At 44.3% G+C, this 18484-nt stretch overlaps 1 protein-coding gene across 2 annotated transcripts; it reads left to right on the top strand.

The window, feature by feature from the left end:
- Positions 1 to 9054: 9054 nt before the first annotated feature.
- LOC123069841 (cyclin-T1-5) lies at positions 9055 to 18040 on the top strand. 2 transcript variants are annotated; one of them, XM_044492780.1, is made up of 6 exons: positions 9056 to 9655; positions 9751 to 9832; positions 12361 to 12495; positions 12622 to 12800; positions 17492 to 17637; positions 17714 to 18040. In XM_044492780.1, the coding sequence occupies exons 1-6, from the start codon at positions 9159 to 9161 to the stop codon at positions 17743 to 17745; spliced, it is 1071 nt and encodes a 356-aa protein (XP_044348715.1). In that variant the 5' UTR covers positions 9056 to 9158; the 3' UTR covers positions 17746 to 18040. The 2 variants fall into 2 exon arrangements, with proteins under 2 accessions (XP_044348716.1, XP_044348715.1); XM_044492781.1 differs by lacking the exon at positions 12361 to 12495 and having other exon boundaries at positions 9055 to 9655.
- The last annotated feature ends 444 nt before the right edge of the window (positions 18041 to 18484 follow it).

Raw genomic sequence — 18484 nt, forward strand, 5'->3', positions numbered from 1 at the left:
TCATTTGAAGGCGGAGCAATCGCCTGCACCGGGAAGCGGGGCGGCCAGCGCTGACTGTTTCGGGCGGAAAGCACGTGCGGGCGAGGAGATGACTTTACTTGGAGAGGATGACAATGGGGACCCACCAGGTCCATAGTCTCACGTACGCAAGTGCCTCCTTATTATATATATATATAACTTATTTTGCTTCCTCCTGGTTTCCTGACATCACGGTCCCACACCATTGTCAATCTATGTACTCCCTCCTTTCCAGTTTATAGGGCTTATCTCAAAATTTTAGTTTTTCCATTTTATAAGGCTCAATTTAGTTGTTTTCCATCACATGTTCAGATTCCAAGGTGCATTAAATCATTGCATGCAAGTATTAAGAGAAAATTGACCAATGCATGTACTTTATGCATGCATGCATTGCAATTAATGCATTGATAAACATATTTTTTTGAGGATAACAAGAGCATTAATTAGGTAATTTTGCAAAACTACAAAAAGTATTCCACCACTCGCCAACTACCTTGATTGGTGAGATTTTTGAATTGAGCATTATAAACCGGAAAGGAGGGAGTAGTCAATAAACGAGAGAATTGCACAAGAAGCGGCCGACAGCTGGGACCAAGCAGCTCGAGCAGTATTTGTGTTTTTGAAGTGTGAGCACTGCACAGTTTTTTTATGTTTAGCCTAGATATTATTTTTCTCCTCTGAACAACAACGAAAACATCGCTGCAGGTATTAACTGGGCAGGCTGTGGCCCGTCTAGCCCAGGCCAGATATCCAGCCTAGATATTAATTTTTTTCAAGCTGAAAATGGCTAGCCCAGCTATACTTTTTTTAGGAATACCCAGGCAAAGTCAAGTTGTTATTCTCTGCCCCACTGGGCTGCAAATCTTTCCTAGGAGGGATGCATTAGGCTTAACAAGAAAATGGGCTTTAAGAAATAATAAATGGGATGTAATTATAAAAACTGGGTAGTAACTATAAAAAAATGCACCAAACAGTGATTACTTTATAAAATATTATCTTTGGATATTGAAAATTTTAATTTTATTAATTGTTGCGAGCGCAATGTTTTGTTGGATTTTTACGTAATATAAATTTATATTGAAATTGTATTTAATCTAACTAGAAATTTCGGGATAAAGTTATTCGGATCCCATCAAAATGTGGGAAATTTTATTGAATTCTGTTCTGAACGGTTGGTTGAAATGGGCCGTACTTTTAACAAACTGTAAATCAGCTGTAGGAAATTCCATTAGAATTCAAAAATGGGCTACACATTCTTACAAATCTCAAATGTGCTATAAGTTCTCTGCCACACACTTCTGGCCTTACTAAGTTGACGCGTCCCTAAAAAAACAGAGTTGACGCGTATGCAAGGCTTTGTCAACTTATAGTCAACACACGGTTCTAGCAGCTGTGGCCATTGGATGTCCATCCAACGGATGCCGTGCTTCTTCCTAAATCTCGGATATTCTAGCTTCACCCGCCCAAAAAATGATTCTTCCCCCTGACATCTGGGGCGCACCGTTTCGGAAGCTGACCTGTGGGCCTACTAAGTTGACGTACCAAGGGCTTTGTCAACTTAGTCAATATAAATGACTCTAGCTGCAGTGACCATACGATGTCCATCCAATGGCCGTTGTGCTTCTTCAACCTCTGGTCTTCTTGCTCCAGCCGCCCAAAGCAGCGCCGGTCGTGCCTCTTGCTCCTGCCTCCCATGGTCGGCTGTGCTGCCGCGGAGGCCTCACCGCCCCCTACTACTCCCACCACTGGCCAGGCCATCCCTCCACTCACCCACACCCCCTGTTATTCTGCAGCGACGGCAGCGCAGCCGAACCAGTGAACCCTCATACTCCTCTCCACGTGTGCATCCACTGCCGCGTCTTCCCCGGCTCCGCGTCGTCCCCTTCCTAGGCCTCACCGTCGTCCACCGCCGTGGTGCTCTTGGCGCGGCATGGTCAACGTGGTCAAGGAACGACTTCCATCGGACGTGGACTGTACGTGGAGAGGCTGACAGCTGGGTCCACGGCAGCCGCAAGGAAGTGCCTCCTTGTTACGCGCAAAATAATTATTCCTCCACCTTACAGCGGGTACCCATCGAATAGGCCACCGTATTTTGTGAAAAAAATGATTCGCCCCCTGACTGCTGGGACCCATGAGCTACATCTTCGCACGCAAGGAAGTACATCCAGGAAAAAAACGATTCGCCCCCCTGACTGCTGGGACCCACCAGCTACATCTTCACACGCAAGGAAGTGCGTCCGAAAAAAAAATGATTCGCCCCCCGACTGCTGGGACCCACCAGCTACACCTTCGCACGCAAGGAAGTGCGTCCTGGCAAAAAAAAGATTCGCCCCCCTGACTGCTGGGACCCAGCAGCTACACCTTCGCACACAAGGAAGTGCGTCCGGGCAAAAAAAAAGACCCACCAGCTACATCTTCGCAGGCAAGGAAGTGCCTGACAGTCGGGACCCACCCGGTCGAAGCGTACGTAGCATTGTCATCCTAGTCGCGAACGTGTATATACATACTGGTCGATGTAGAGGCGTGCACTTGTCATAGTAGAGGCGCGCACGTAGCATGTACACGTACGTACAGCAGCCAGGGTGCAAGAAAGAAAATACGGCCACGTACGTACATACGGGCAGGGTCTCGAACGCCTACTCGCGCATACGTACGGCGAGGGCTCGTGTACATGGTTGGGTCGGAACGGAGAAACAGCGTCGTCGCCGTGTTCATGGGGAGGCAACGAAATGCGTCGTGTTCATGGGAAGGCAACGAAATGCGTCATGTTCATCGGGAGGCAATGGAACGCGTGGGAGCCAACCGGGTTTACCGTCATCCTATTCCTAGTATAGATGATATGCTTCATGAATTGAGTGGCTCTATAATATTCTCCAAAGTTGATTTGCGTAGTGGATACCATCAAATTTGTATGAAATTGGGAGATGAATGGAAAACAACATTTAAAACTAAGTTTGGTTTATATGAGTGGTTAGTCATGCCTTTTGGGTTAATTAATGCACCTAGTACTTTCATGAGATTAATGAACGAAGTTTTACGTGCTTTCATTGGACGATTTGTGGTAGTCTATTTTGATAATATAATTATTTATAACAAATCTTTGGAAGAACATTTGGAACATTTACGTGTTGTTTTTATTGCTCTACGTGATGCACGTTTGTTTGGTAACCTTGGGAAGTGCACCTTTTCCACTGACCGAGTGTCTTTTCTTGGCTATGTTGTTACTCCACAGGGAATTGAAGTTGATAAAGCCAAGATTGAAGCTATTGAGAGTTGGCCGCAGCCCAAAACGGTCACACAAGTGAGGAGTTTTCTTGGACTCGCTGGTTTCTATAGGCGTTTTGTGAGGGATTTTAGCACCATTTCTGCACCTCTCGATGAGTTTACAAAGAAGGATGTGCCTTTTTTGGGGGTACTGCATAGGAAGAAGCTTTCACGGTATTGAATGATAAGTTGACACATGCTCCTTTACTCCAACTTCCTGATTTCAATAAGACTTTTGAGCTTGAATGTGATGCTAGTGAAATTGGATTAGGAGGTGTGTTATTACAAGATGGCAAACCTGTTGCATACTTTTCTGAAAAATTGAGTGGCCTTAGTCTGTATTATTCTACTTATGATAAAGAATTATATGCTCTTGTTCGAACTTTAGAAACATGGCAACATTATTTATGGGCCAAAGAATTTGTTATACATTCTGATCATGAAACTTTGAAACATATTAGAAGTCAAGCTAAACTGAATCGTAGACATGCTAAATGGGTTTAATTCATTGAGACTTTCCCTTATGCCATTAAACACAACAAGGGTAAAGAAAATGTTATTGCTGATGCATTGTCTCGTCGCTATACTATGCTTTCACAACTTGACTTCAAAATATTTGGTTTGGAGACCATCAAAGATCAATATGTGCATGATGCTGATTTTAAAGATGTATTGCAGAATTGTAAAGAAGGAAGAACATGGAACAAGTTCGTTGTTAATGATGGATTTGTGTTCCATGCTAACAAGCTATGCATTCCAGCTAGCTCCATTCGTCTTTTGTTGTTGCAGGAGGCGCATGGAGGAGGATTAATGGGACACTTTGGCGTGAAGAAGACGGAGGGCATACTTGCTACACATTTCTTTTGGCCAAAGATGAGATGGATGTTGAGCGTTTTGTTGCTCGCTGCACTACATGTCAAAAAGCTAAGTCAAGACTCACTCCTCATGGTTTATATATGCCTTTCCCTGTACCTAGTGTTCCTTGGGAGGATATATATATATGGACTTTGTTTTAGGTTTACCTCGAACAAAGAAGGGGAGGGATAGCATATTTGTTGTCGTGGATAGATTCTCGAAAATGGCACACTTTATACCATGTCATAAAAGCGATGATGTTGTTAATGTTGCTGATTTGTTTTATCGTGAAGTAATTCGCTTGCATGGTGTGCCAAATACTATTGTTTCAGATCGTGATACTAAATTTCTTAGCCACTTTTGGAGATGTTAATGGGCTAAGTTGGGGACTAAGCTGCTTTTTCATACTACTTGTCACCCCCAAACTGATGGACAAACTAAAGTAGTAAATAGAACATTGTGTACTATGCTTAGCGTTGTTTTGAAGAATAATAAGAAAATGTGGGAATAATGCTTGCCTCATATTGAATTTGCTTATAATTGTTCATTGCATTCTACTACTAAGATGTGCCCTTTTGAAATTGTGTATGGTTTCCTACCTCGTGCACCTATTGATTTGTTGCCTCTTCCATCTTCGGAGAAGGTTAATTTTGATGCTAAACAACATGCTAAATTGATTTTAAAAATGCATGAGTTAACTAAGGAAACGTTGAGCGTATGAATGCTAAATAGAAACTTGCTGGAGATAAGGGTAGAGAACATGTTGTGCTTGCACCTGTAGATCTTGTTTGGTTACATTTGCGTAAGGATAGATTTCATGTTTTGCACAAATCAAAGCTAATGCCACGTGCTGGTGGTCCTTTTAAGGTGTTAGAGAAAATAAATGATAATGCATATAAACTTGAGTCGCCTGCAAAATTTGGGGTTAGTCCCACTCTTAACATTGCAGAGTTGAAGCCTTATTTTGGTGAGGTAGATGAGCTTCCATTGAGGACGACTTCATTTCAAGAAGGGGAGGATGATGAGGACATCAATACCATTGTTACACCACAACCCCTACTGCTACATATACTAGACCAATTACTAGAGCTCACGCACGCCAATTAAATTATCAGGTACTTCCGTTTCTTGGTAATGATTCAAATGTTCATGAGAATATGATGCTGCCTAAATTGGATACATTTATTTTGCTTACAAACGAATGGCCTAGCGTGGATAAGAGGGGTGATCACTTGAGCAAGATCAAGCATGGAGATGATGGCATGCACAAGGGAAACAAGACTGGAGTTTCAAGTGATGATTTCAGAACTTTGAAGCCACCATAATGAGTGTATGAAGGCTTGGACGAAAATACAAGATGTCACTTCCTAAATTTCGTCTAAAGGCTATTATAGGTGCCGAGTCGCCTTATTATTGGGCCAGGCCCATGTAATTTCGAAATAGTAGAGTATAGGTTGTTTTTAGAGTCCGTATGTGTGGGGAAACAAGAGATAGGGTTGGTTTCGGACCCCTTCCCCAAGGGCCACGAAATTCCCCCCTCTTCCTCCATATATACAACCCTTAGGGCGTCATTTAGACTCTGAGTTTTGTTTAGATTAAAGTTCGCCATAGCTGCAACTTCATGTACTTCGTTTGTGTTCAACGACCAGACAAAGACGCCATAGAATCCCACGTTCATCAATAAAGCTTTCCTCTTATATTCGCAATATCCAGATTGCAATCTAAGTTTCTTGCTTATTCTTCGTTTGCTTGTAGGAAATAGACTCTCGTGGTCAAGTTGATCGTGCTCCGGCGTGGTCAATAACCTCTCGGAGTTGGTTTAGCGATTGCTAAGGCACGACGTCCTCGCACGTTCGTAGTCGGATCGTCGAAGTCTACTCCACCCAAAACGATAGCCACTATCTCATCGAAAGATGGGACACCTTTGCCTCTATCAATATTCGTCCGGAAGATGAAATTGAAGGTAATATCGACATCTGGGTCGATGTGCAGACGCCTTCAGTTCTACCATTATCTGAGTTTCTCAACCATATTTATTAAGTAATTTATATTGTTTATTTAAAAATAGCTGGCAACTAATTTCTATTGACAACTTGTTTCCATTCAAGCAAACATGTCTGGCGCTTGGTAGACAACACCTACAACTGTCACGGGGCTGAACTAAACTGCGAGGAGATAAGTCATTATGTTTCATGGCTTGAGGATCTTGATACTATCAAAAAAGGTTATTTTCCTGGACTTTGAGATATTAGTACTCAAAACGTGCGACCACTAGTGTGCGTATTGAACTACAGTCACATCTATTTAGGAAGGATGGTAATATTTTTACTATTTGTCCTCAATGCATCTTTTGCATACATTATTTTTAAGCTAAACTTCATTGCTAAGTATGTTACTACGATGTTCTTCAACAAGGACTCTCGATAAGTGTTGTGCCTCGTTGGATCGAGTCTAAAGTTCACATGACGATGGTTAGCTTATGGCCAAGATATCATGCATTGCACATGAGTGCATTCATCATTTCTCGAAGCGAGCAACCTTTAATAGTCAAAGACTGGAGCAAAATTATGAAGGATCGCAACAGAGAAGTACTAGGGGGCAGCAATCAGAAGCGCATCCCATAATTAGGAGACAGGTTCATCTGCATTCTTCAATATGATGAAGCAGGAGTGCTACACATGTTTTATGCTATTTTACCTGAGAGAGAGCAGCAAGAGTAGGTCCTAGGTATTAAGAACAATTAGTTAGTGTTGATTATATATGACTATGATGATGATGAGAAGTTTTTATTATGTGCTACAATGTGTTAGAGTTGATGGTGATGCTAAGGAGGAGGAGGAGTGATTATGAGTACTATGATGATGATGATGATGATGATGATGATGATGATGAGTTGTTATTATAACTAGTGACCAAGTTGTTATATGATGTCTCATGGACGAAAATTATGATGACGAGGAGTTGTTACATGACAATTATGTATTATGAAGATAAGTTGTTAATGATATTATTATTATTATTATTATTATGATGATGATGATGATGAGTTATTATGTCATTGGGTGAAAGAATCGTGGATTAGTTTCAAGTGCATCCACGGTTCTTTCACCCAATGACATAATAACTCATTCTGATGTAAAAACAATCCCTAAATTGCCACTGTACGAAAACTTGTATAATGGCATATGAATACGACATAAAACAAAAAAACCGTAATAATAGAAGTAGCGCGGGTAGAGCGGCGCGCTGCGCTCTCTACCAGAAGCACTACTGCTAAGCAGGTATAGCAGTAGCGCAGGCAAACACATGCTACTGATACACTTTAGCTGTAGCGTCGTATCAGTAGCGCGCCACCCCGCGCTACTGCTATACCTAAAACCACCGCTACCGCTAGGCTTTCCCGTAGTAGTGAAATTACATGGGCCTGACCCAATAATAAGGTGACGCAACACCTAATAGCCTTTGGACGAAATTTGTGAAGTGGCATCTTGTATATTTTCTCCAAGCCTTCAAGCACTCATTACAGTGGTTGCATAGTCCCGAAATCATTACTTGAAACTCCATTCTTGTTCCCCTTGCGCATACCATCATCTCCATGCTTGTTATTGCTCCAATGTTCATCGTTCTCCAAGCTAGGCCCTTCATTTGTAAGCAAAACAAATGTATCCAATTTAGGCAGCATCATATTCTCATGAACATTAGAATCATTACCAAGAAACGAAAGTACCTGATAATTTAATTGGCGTGCCCGAGCTCTAGTAATTGGTCCAGTATGTATAGCAGTAGGGGTCGTGGGGGTAACAATGGCATTGATGTCCTCATCATAGTTGGTCCTAGTTGAATAATTAGAGCTTGCCCTAGTCACCTCTAATCCTCATAATAGAAGCCTAATGTGGTTCTAATCTCCTCCCTCTAATTCTCCGATGACGATTAGCTCTAGACGGTGAAGCGCTGCCGAATCGTGAAGACCGTACGCTTGCAACCAAGTAAATAAGCCGTGCTTTCGGTCTTCTTTTCGAGGGATCGTTCAAGGGCGGTTCATGGGATCATCATCGACATTCGAGGGACTCCAAATACGATTTACACAGACTCATCTACTTCCGCTGCACTCCCGGAGTCGATAAGGATCGTTGATCACAACCCGTTATGCATCTTCATATTGTTCCTGTGTGATCGTAGGACGATTTTTTTTTATTTCCTACTATATTTCCCAACATAAATGATGTCATAACCTCAACCCTAACCATAGCCCTAACAAAACCACTAACCCTACCCCTGGATCTTGCTACCCCCAACAATACTAAGCACACAATACATAGTCAAGCACAAACATAAACCTAAAATGCATCATATACCTTGATTTCACCACAACAAAAGCAAGACCTAGGGTTTGCAAATATGTGAGAAATGCAACCAAAATATATGATTCCAACCAACCAAAAGAGGAGAGGGGGTGAGAAAGGTACCTTGAGTGATGAAAATGCTCCGGATCCACCGGACAAATCTCAAACAATGAAGAGTGGACCGAGTGGGTGCTTGGATGGGTGAGAGAGGGGAAGGAGATTGGGGTTGAATGAGTGGGTGGGGGGCCCACCCAAGCACCCCAACCACTTATCCACTCCAGGGCCCTTGATGGTAGGACGACGCATTAGGGTCCTAGGCGGTAGGTCCCTTTTTCATGTCAGCGGCATTGACGGCCGTTAACCGTCTGCCGTTACCCTACCGCCTGGGTGACTGGCGGTAGGACGCTACCGCAGGAGTGGATGACAGTAGAAAAAGGCCCAAATCCTTTTTTGAAAGTAAGGTCAAATTCTGCTTAACTTTCATAAATAAAAGAGTAAAATACTGAATTTGGCCACGCGCCGGCACCACGCCGTGGGGCTGTACAACTGCAAGATTTGTAGCCATCATACTTCTCATCCTACGGTTCATGGCTAGCCTGATAGAACGCAAGTCTTCATCCTTCTTGGGTTCCCTGACCTGATCCGATTCCCACCCGCACCGTCGCCGCCGCCGCCGCAATGTCCTTCTCTCAGCCTTTCCACCCCGACCTGGTCAGGCACCGACCTCACCCCTATAGCCACGACCCCCCTCCTCCCCACCGCCCCCGCCGCCGCGGCCGTGACCATGACGACGCGTACCGCACCCATTCCCAATCGTACCCCCAGCCATGTCCCCATGCCAACACTGTCCCCTACCACCCCCGCCACGATCCGCTCGCTCTCTCCCACCTCCAGGAACCTATCTTTCTGGCCCCCTCTCAGCGGGCCCCGGGCCCACCTCCGCCGAAGCGGGCTCGCCGCGCGCCAGAGCCCCGGTGTGATCCGTCGGTCGCGGCCGTGCCACGCCTGTTGCCGACGAGACATCCCGAGGATGGTGACGCCAGGGCGTTGCTGTCGCGAGAGGAGATCGAGCGAAGGTCACCTTCGTGGAAGGACGGCATCGACTCCGCTTTGGAGGCAAGGTTGCGCGCGTCCTACTGCGCCTACCTGCGCTGCCTCGGCTTCCGCCTTGGGCTGTAAACTCGCTGCTGGCTCTGCGGTTTGTTGGTTTTGTTTGGTGATTTGTCTCCATGATTACTGATAGTAGTGCTTGTGTTTGTTTTTGACATAGGCCGCAGACGACTGTTGCGACGGCAGTGGTGTATTGCCATCGGTTCTTTTTCCACAGATCCCATGCCTGCAACGACAGATTTGTTAGTTGCCTTCACCTCTTCTTTTGCAGGAATCTTGTCAGTAATGCTATTGCAACTTATGAGTTAAAAACTACTCCCTCCGTCCCAATAATATAAAATCGTTTTGCAAGCATATTTCGATGAGATTGATTTGGATGTTCGTTTATCACTGGAAGGACCTGCTATATTGTATAATAAGTTCTTCTTTTCAGTCCCTATACCAACCAACGCCACTCCTCTAATATGCAGATTGAGATAGTAGCTTTACCACCTATATAATAAGAAAAATAAACACATCTTTGCCATGTTGACTAATGATCATAATGCCATATAATTTAGGAGGTGTTTGGTTCGTCAGAGGTAACGTAAACGTAAACGTAATGAAATGACGCTGGTACTGTTAACGTAATCGAAGAAAACAAAAACTTGTTTGGTTGCCGCCTGTAACGTCAATCAATTCCTTTCAAGAAAACGTATCTCCTTGGCCGAGACGGGCTGCACCTATGGCACGGGCACCAGAAGTGCTCTCCCCGTCATACTGCGCCACGCCGGCGGACATCGTTGATGCAGCAAGCACCTCACGTCGTCAAGCTTGTCGTCGGCGATGTCTCCGTCAGCTTCCACGAATGACATGCCCTGCCCGGCGCAGTCCAGCACCAGCTTCCGGCCGGCCTCCTCGCACTGCCAGCGGTGAACCAGCGCTTCCGCCGTCGGCGCCGGTGCCGTCGCCGTTGACGTCGGCTTGATCTGTGCACGCGAGTGGCGGCGGAAGGGGATGGGAGGAGGCGGAGGCAGAGCGAGGTATGAAGGGATCAGGGGACAAAAGGAAACGTAATGCATTTACGCTGGGGGGTGGGCGGAATCGACCTTAAACAGCGGTGGGATCTGTTTACACGGGATCTGATTACGTGATGTCCCTTCCAAACACAATTAACGTTATGAGATACCGGTGTAATCAGATAACGGGCAAAAAACGTCGAACCAAACACCTCCATAGAGTTAAGACAAAAATAATAATGAGAAAGATATCATAATACTGCCCCATTTGGTGTCTCCTTTATCAAGTGCTTGATTGATCCTCCCATAGTCCCATGTCATTGCAAGTTCCATCTTGCAAAACACATCAAACGCTGGTCTAGTATTAGAGACTGAAGAAGACTACACAGAATGCTTGGGATGTACAGCACCAGGACCTGGCTGCCCTTCACTCTTACCCACGGACGATTGGTTACCGGTACCGGTTGTGGCGCTCCCAGATGCCATGCTATTGCTACCTAACAACAAGCAACACAAGCATTCAAAGGGCAGCACAACATGGGTAGCACTGTAGCAAACAGAAGCACACAGCAGCCAGCAGCTCAATTGAAGAAAATCAGAATAAAAGAGATGAGGTTGAGGAGAGGCTGTTGGGTTTGGGTAGTTGGGGTTACCTGCCGTCGGGAGGAGAGGTTGCTGGTGCTAGGGGTAGCGGTCGCTGGTTGATTCCAGGCGGTGGCGGCGACGGCTTCGATCCAGTAGGCGGCGGTGCCGGAGATGCGGCGAGCGCCAATACCGCCATTGCAAGGCGTCACGACAATGCTGCAGTCGGTGGGCTACGAACCGACGGCGCCGGGTGCTGCTTGGGGCGACCAGGAGGCGATGTGCTGGGAGGGGTGCTGCAAACCGCGGCCGGTGGAGCTGCAACCAGCAGAGGCGAGCGCTTGCAACAAAGATGCCCGCTGCTGCAAGACGCCGACGAGCTGTGAAGGATACTGCAAATGTGATGTTGGGAATGATGCGCGGGGATGCTAGGAACAACGTGCGATATGTGCAAATGGCCTGTGACGAGTGGACGATGGCGTGACGATGCAACGGTGGCCGGCCATGGTAGGAACTACGCGCGGAGATGCTGCAAAGGGCGTGCGCCGAGTTGCGACTAGCTCGCGGTACTGCGAGGCGACCAATGCCGCGACCGTGGTGACCGCGTGCTGGAACCATTGGCAGCAGAGCTTCAACTGCCTGGCACTTGTGCGTACCGTGCTGGGGTCTCCGGTGAGCGGTGAGCAGGGCTGCAACTGGTGGCTGGTGGTGCTATGTCCGGGTTGACGGGTGCTGCAACGAGTCTCGACGGCATCTACGACGACTGTGGCGATGACTATCGGGGACACCTATGTGCCTTCAATGAACGAGGATGTTGAGCTAGAAACACATGGATGGGAGGCCAGAGATATGCGCGTCACGTGGGGATTTTTTTTCTCCGCCATTGGCCTGAGCGGGCGAGAAAGATGAATCACGATCGAGCGACCAATCAGCGCCCCGTGCCGGTGCCGGTCAACTGGCGGAGAGTGTTGCCCTTGTTATGATCATTTATGTGTCTATTTCTTTAACCTGGCCCGCCTTTGCATTGCTTAGTTTGTTGACTGGTCAAAGCCCATCTCTTGTCTAGAATCTAAGCTATTCACTTGAATGAGACAGTTATCTAAGAAGCGATATTTGTTGTGATTTTATCCTCTCCATAAGCGGATATGAGAAATTCGATATCATAATATTATCTTCTTTGAATTTGCAAGTTGGTTGCGACTGCGGCATTGTTTCTGGCATCAAAGACAGAGGAAACGACATGCCTTTTGAATACTATTCTTAGGGCTTCTTGTGAAGTTTCTGAAAACCAAGAATTCAACCTCCTTCCTTACATGTCGCGTGGTGTAAGTAGAATCAACAGATACTTTCTCAGTGTACAGTACAACTACGTTTAGTTTGCCCATGTTAATTTCAGTGTTCTTATCTGCTATGTGCTAGTGAATCAATGGTTGGTATTTCTTTTTCTGCAGCAAAACTGGTTTGAACTGTACCGAGAAAGTGTAATACAGGCGGAGCAGATGATACTGACAACACTTGATTTTGAACTTGAAGTGGCCCATCCATATACTTCACTTTCATCCGCTTTGAGCAGACTAGGACTTTCACATTCCGTTCTATTTAACATTGCCTTGAGTCTGATTAATGAAGGGTAAGTATTTCACATCGCTGAACACATTAATTGATCTTTATTTGCTGACATCATTCATTTATTCAATTCTAATTATTAACAAAGTTCAATGTATATTGTACACCATTCATATTATTGTGGTTGCAAACATTGTCTAATTACCATGTGTACTGGTTGGATTTTGGCTTTTATTAATGTTGGACCAGGCTGGGTGCTTTAGATGTTGTCTTTTTAAACTGGTAGGATGCTCTGTGCATGTCATATGCGGGTTATAGCGGTACAATCATGAATACCTATTACAATCTGGCAAATGGACAGAAAACAAAAGAACAGCTGAACATATGAGAGGTTAAATGGAGGTTGTTATGAAGGTAAATGCTAGTCAGCCATTGCTTTGTGGACCTATTAGGTAGCAAGACTGGAATGAAGATACAACTGATCTTCTGCCAATGTGTATTAGTCAACTAATCTACATTTCACTACGAACTAACCTCATCTGGGAGCAATGTGTATTAGTCAGTTGATCTTCTACCAAAGCACAATAACTTGATCTGAATGGTGCCAGTGCAACACTTGTTCAAATTGTATCACTGAAATGATTAGACATTTCAGTGTGATTTTTTTATAAAGTGAGATCTAACATTTCCAAGTGTTAATCATTTCTTGTACTCTCCCTATCTGCCAGACAATTAGGATCAAAGGATGGCATGCACAACTAACACAAAAGACTATATGGACTATCTGTCATAGTTTGCTGTGTTGCAATGTCAACTTGATGTAATTGTTGTTAGTTGAAGTTCCCAAAACTTTATAAAGATTCATCCAGCAACTGTATATGTTTATCTTAATTTTCTCTTTTCCTATACTTCAACGACAAATAGGAGCTCAGTTTGATGTAGATTGTTGATTCTATGTATATGCAACCTTTCTAAAACTATCCAAAAGCAATTATCCATTCTGTGCATGAAGGTGTATGCTATTGCAATGATAGTATAAATTGTTTGCATAACTATTGCAGTGGTCTGCCATATTCAAGCAATTGTATCTCTCCATAAGTTGTCGTACCAAGAAAATGGCTTCCATGGTCAACCTCCCAGGCATGAAACCAAACTGAATTTTGGTCACGCTTGTCGTTCTTCTTAAGCAAAGCTCAATGACTCTCCTATAGCTTCATTGTATGGCTCATTAGCTTAATTCCACGGTAATTAGTACAACTCTGAACATCCCCCTTGTTCTTGAAGATTGGTACTAATATACTCCATCTCCATTCTTTTGGCATCTTGTTTGCCGAAAAGTGAGGTTGAAAAGCTTGGTTAGCCATACTATCACTTTGTCCCGAGGCCTTTCCACACCTCAATGGGGATACCATCAGGACCCATCGCCTTGCTTCCTTTCATCCTTTTTAAAGCCTCCTTGACCTCAGACTCCTGGATTCACCGCACAAAACACATGTTGGTCTCATCAAAGGAGTCGTCTAGTTCAATGGTAGAACTCTCATTCTCCCCATTGAACAACTTGTTGAAGTACTCCCGCCATTTATGCTTAATCTCCTCGTCCTTCACCAGGAGTTGGTTTGCTCCGTCCTTGATGCATTTGACTTGCCAATATCCCTCGCCTTCCTCTCATGGATCTTGGCCATCTTATAGATGTCCCTTTCGCCTTCCTTCGTGCCTAACCGTTGGTAGAGGTCCTCATACGCCTGACCCCTTGCTTCACTGACAGCTTGCTTTGCAGCTTTCTTCGTCATCTTGTACTTCTCTATGTTGTCTGCACTCCTACCACCAGGTGTCCTAGCGTCGCTTCTCCTTCCCCTGGACACTCCAAACTCCTCCAAGGCCACCTTACGAATGCAGGTTGCCATCTTCAACCACACATTGTCTGCATCCCCTCCTTCCTCCCAAGGGCCCTCCTTAATGACCATCTCCTTGAACTCCTGAGCTACCTCCCCCTTGAGCTTCCACCACTTCGTTCTAGCGACTTTGGCATGCTTATACCGCTGGACACGAGTCCGAAAGCGGAAGTCAGCAACCACCAGCTTATGCCGAGGGACAACACTCTCTCTAGGTATCACCTTACAATCTAGGCACGCACGCCTATCTTCTCTTCTCGAGAGGATGAAATCAATCTGGCTAGTGCTGACCACTACTAAAAGTCACCAGATGTGATTCCCTCTTTTTAAAGAGGGTGTTAGCTACGATCATGTTGCAGGCTAGAGCAAAGCTTAATACATCTTCTCCTTCTTGATTCCTGATGCCATAGCCAAAGCCCCCATGCACCCCTTCAAAACCTGTATTAGCTGTACCCACGTGGCCATTGAGGTCTCCTCCTATGAAGAGCTTCTCGCCAATCGGTACACTCCTAACCATGTCCTCTAGGCCTTCCTAGAATCTCTCTTGGTGTTCTCATTGTGGCCTATTTGCGGGGCATACGCGCTGATAACATTGAGAACTAAGTCCCCAACTACCAGCTTGACTAGGATAATCCGGTCCTCACGTCTCTTGACGTTTACCACTCCATACTTGAGGCTCTTGTTGATCAAGATGTCTACGCCATTTTTGTTTACAGCTGTCTTCGTGCACCACAGCTTGAAGCCGGTATCCTTCGCCTTCTGCCCCCCCCCCCCCTTTGGTTTCTCAAAGGATATCAACACCTCTCCTCATCGCTGCATCAACTAGCTCCCGAAGCTTCCCTGTCAAAGACCCTACGTTCCAGATACCTAAGCGGATCCTCCTAGGCTCGGCTAGCTTCCTTACCCTTCGCACTCGTCGAGTCAAATGCGAAGACCCTTGGTCATTTTCCACTACATCGGGGCGTTGATGTGGCGCGCCACTAAGGATGCGACGACCCGATCCTCGCTCACTTGCCACCGGATCCAGATCAAGATAAGACGTGCCACCCGGGTTCTGATGTGGCGTGTCGCTGAGAGGGTTACGCCCCAACGAAAATCTTTTGGATTTCATCTCCATAAGAGTGGCTGAGTTTTTATCGTTGCACTTCCAATACGGACAGAAATTTGTTATCAGCGTGGTACCCGGTAATATTGCTATGGGTTTCCTGTGCCACATGTAAATGGAAATTTGATATGCAAATAACATTCAGAGATTAATGGTGTGGTCGTGCTAGGGCTTGTTTCAATAATACATATCTGTAACAAAGAGTTTGAGATGTCGAATGACATTAAGCATCACTGAAACATTATATGATATATTTGGTTTCTGTTCAAGTATGCATGCATATTTATGAGCAAGATGATTTTGTCGTGTCAGCTCCAGTAAGGTTTCTGTTGGACTAGTTTGAACTCTCTCACGTGTCAGCTCCAGTAAGGTTTCTGTTGGACTAGTTTGAACTCTCTCACGTGTGCAAGTGGATGCTATTCCTTTCTGTGTGCTGTATGCAATTTTGTATTACACTGTTAGAATTTCTGTAGCGGATTGGTGCGGTTGTCATAAAAGTGTATTTTACATCATTATGTGGTGTGATGTGATATTTGGGACAAATGAAAATGTGAACTCAAGTAAGGAAAGATTATGCACCTAACGTCCTAAACATTATCCTTTTCATTTTAACTGAAGTCACACGTCTCGCAGCCTTGCTTCACTGCAACTGTTGAACCTTGACTGTTAGACAATTTTTTAAGCTCGTAATGTTATTCTAACTTTATTGGCACCTTTTTCTGGGAATACAGTGACAACACAATCCAATTTAAGAAAAGAAGTACCCCTTTCACACTGAAACTTATTTGCCATTCTTTTAAGCTACTACAGATGTAGGCTCTCATGGCTGGTCCCTTGTTTTTTTTCACTGTCAATTTGTGTAGTATTATATATTTTGCACATTCAAGATGTGATTGTAACAGACATAGTTATATTTGTGATCAAGCAGTTGCTCGTCTTTGTATGCAACTTTGCTTATGCTTGTACATTTCTATTTGGGCTATAAATTGGTCATGTTATGCTCGTTCCATCATTAGTGGATCCCTTGGAATTTCTGTTTATAGATGTCTCAGACTATCATTTCCTTCCTTTTTGCTTTACAAAAGGCAGCATATCACTGAAAAGCCCTAGTGTGTCATTTTTCATTTATAAAGCGGTGGAAAATGTACATTGGTGCATATGTAATATGGTCCTTGAGAAGGTTAGCTTCATCTTTGGCAACAACGGGCATATATGGAAGCACAGGCTGCATGCTATTTAAAATCTTGCTTCATGATATTAGAGTTGGTACAAAAAAAACCCTGAGATTTGGTTAGTAAACAAGAACAAGTCCAATGTTGCTTGGACATGCTATCTTCTCCGTTCCGTGCTTTGCAAATCTCATCTTGTCATGGTGAAATGACATTCACAATCCCTGGGTTGGCATATGCTGCTGGAGAATTATTTGGTCAAATAATTGTTATATATGCATCACAAGAGGCATGTGTAATTGCTAGAGTTCAGCAATAAAGCAATCCTGCAGATGGTTCTTCCATAATATTATCACCTGAAGCATCTGTTAGTGGTAAGGACCTTGGTGTATGGCTTGTTTGTTTTTCTTTAATATGTTGCTATTTGGTTGGATCTTGACATTTCTTGTTGATATGACTTGTATTGTCTAAAAAATCGACCTTATTTTTCATTGACATGGTTCCACTAATCAATGGTTTGTCCAGCTCTCTTAATAGTGTTCATTTCTGTTTGTGTTATCCATCTATATTAATTATTTTTGTAATACAGGCTTCGGAGTTCTCTTTGGCTTCAGTTCAAACCTCATCATATTGCGGCTGGAGCTGCATTCCTTGCTGGAAAATTCCTCCGCTATGACATAACCTTTCACCAAAATTTCTGGCATGAGTTCAAAACGACACCACATATTGTTCAAGGTAACTTGGTGCTCTCAGTCGCAGTGTGAGCATATTTTATCTTTGGATTGACAACACTAATCTGTTGCAATTGCAGATGTTGTCCAACAGTTGAAGGAGCTACTTTAGAATCGTAGATTCCATATGCTTGCTTTTTATACCAACATATCCTTTTACATGGTTTAGTGGCCACTTTTATACAAATATGTATACCTGGATATGGTGGCAACACGTCTTGGACTACTGGACAGCATTGATAGTTTGAAAATATACTCAATCATTTTTCGTTTTATTTCTACGACTAAAGAGTGTTGCCATGTACAAAAAGGACAAAAGTTGTCATCTCTGTTATCATTTCCCTTTTCTGTAAAGTAGTGTGCTATATGTGGACGTATGCAAGTTTTCTTTTTGAGCGTGATACACATTTGACGAGATTCATCTCATGTATTTCCCAAACCATTAACCACCCTTTGAACAATTTGAAAGAAGTATTTTTAAGCTGTTCAGCCCAGTGACCAAGAACTCTAAAGAGCACTATCAATTAACCACCCTTTGAGCAATAGTTCAACTCTGTATTTCATGAGAAAAATCATCAGTCCTTCAAAATTCTGTTACAGGTTGTTTGGCACCCATCATTTGGGCCAGAATTGGTGGAATTCAATTGCGAATTCCGACACCAACACGTTTGGCTGCTCCGGAATTGGGCATCGAAATTCATTCCTCAATTCCATATGTCTGAAACATTATGTAAACCAAATCCTGACCTGGAAGCCGTCATTTGCCAAATCCTCTTGCCCCTGACGCCCTCGTCTCCTTCAACCATCTCCGCCCACGAGATCTGCTGCCGCCGCCCAGTCAAGAGAAGCCG

This window comes from Triticum aestivum, chromosome 3B (genome assembly GCF_018294505.1).
Source record: "Triticum aestivum cultivar Chinese Spring chromosome 3B, IWGSC CS RefSeq v2.1, whole genome shotgun sequence".
NCBI lineage: Eukaryota > Viridiplantae > Streptophyta > Magnoliopsida > Poales > Poaceae > Triticum > Triticum aestivum.

Bases quoted from the DNA above. Each gene is read 5' to 3' on its own strand.
- LOC123069841 (XM_044492780.1), top strand. From the start codon at position 9,159: ATGTCCTTCTCTCAGCCTTTCCACCCCGACCTGGTCAGGCACCGACCT. The intron at 9,656-9,750 runs GTAAACTCGCTG...TTTTTGACATAG, and splicing joins CTCGGCTTCCGCCTTGGGCT to GCCGCAGACGACTGTTGCGA. The intron at 12,496-12,621 runs GTAAGTAGAATC...CTTTTTCTGCAG, and splicing joins TTCCTTACATGTCGCGTGGT to CAAAACTGGTTTGAACTGTA.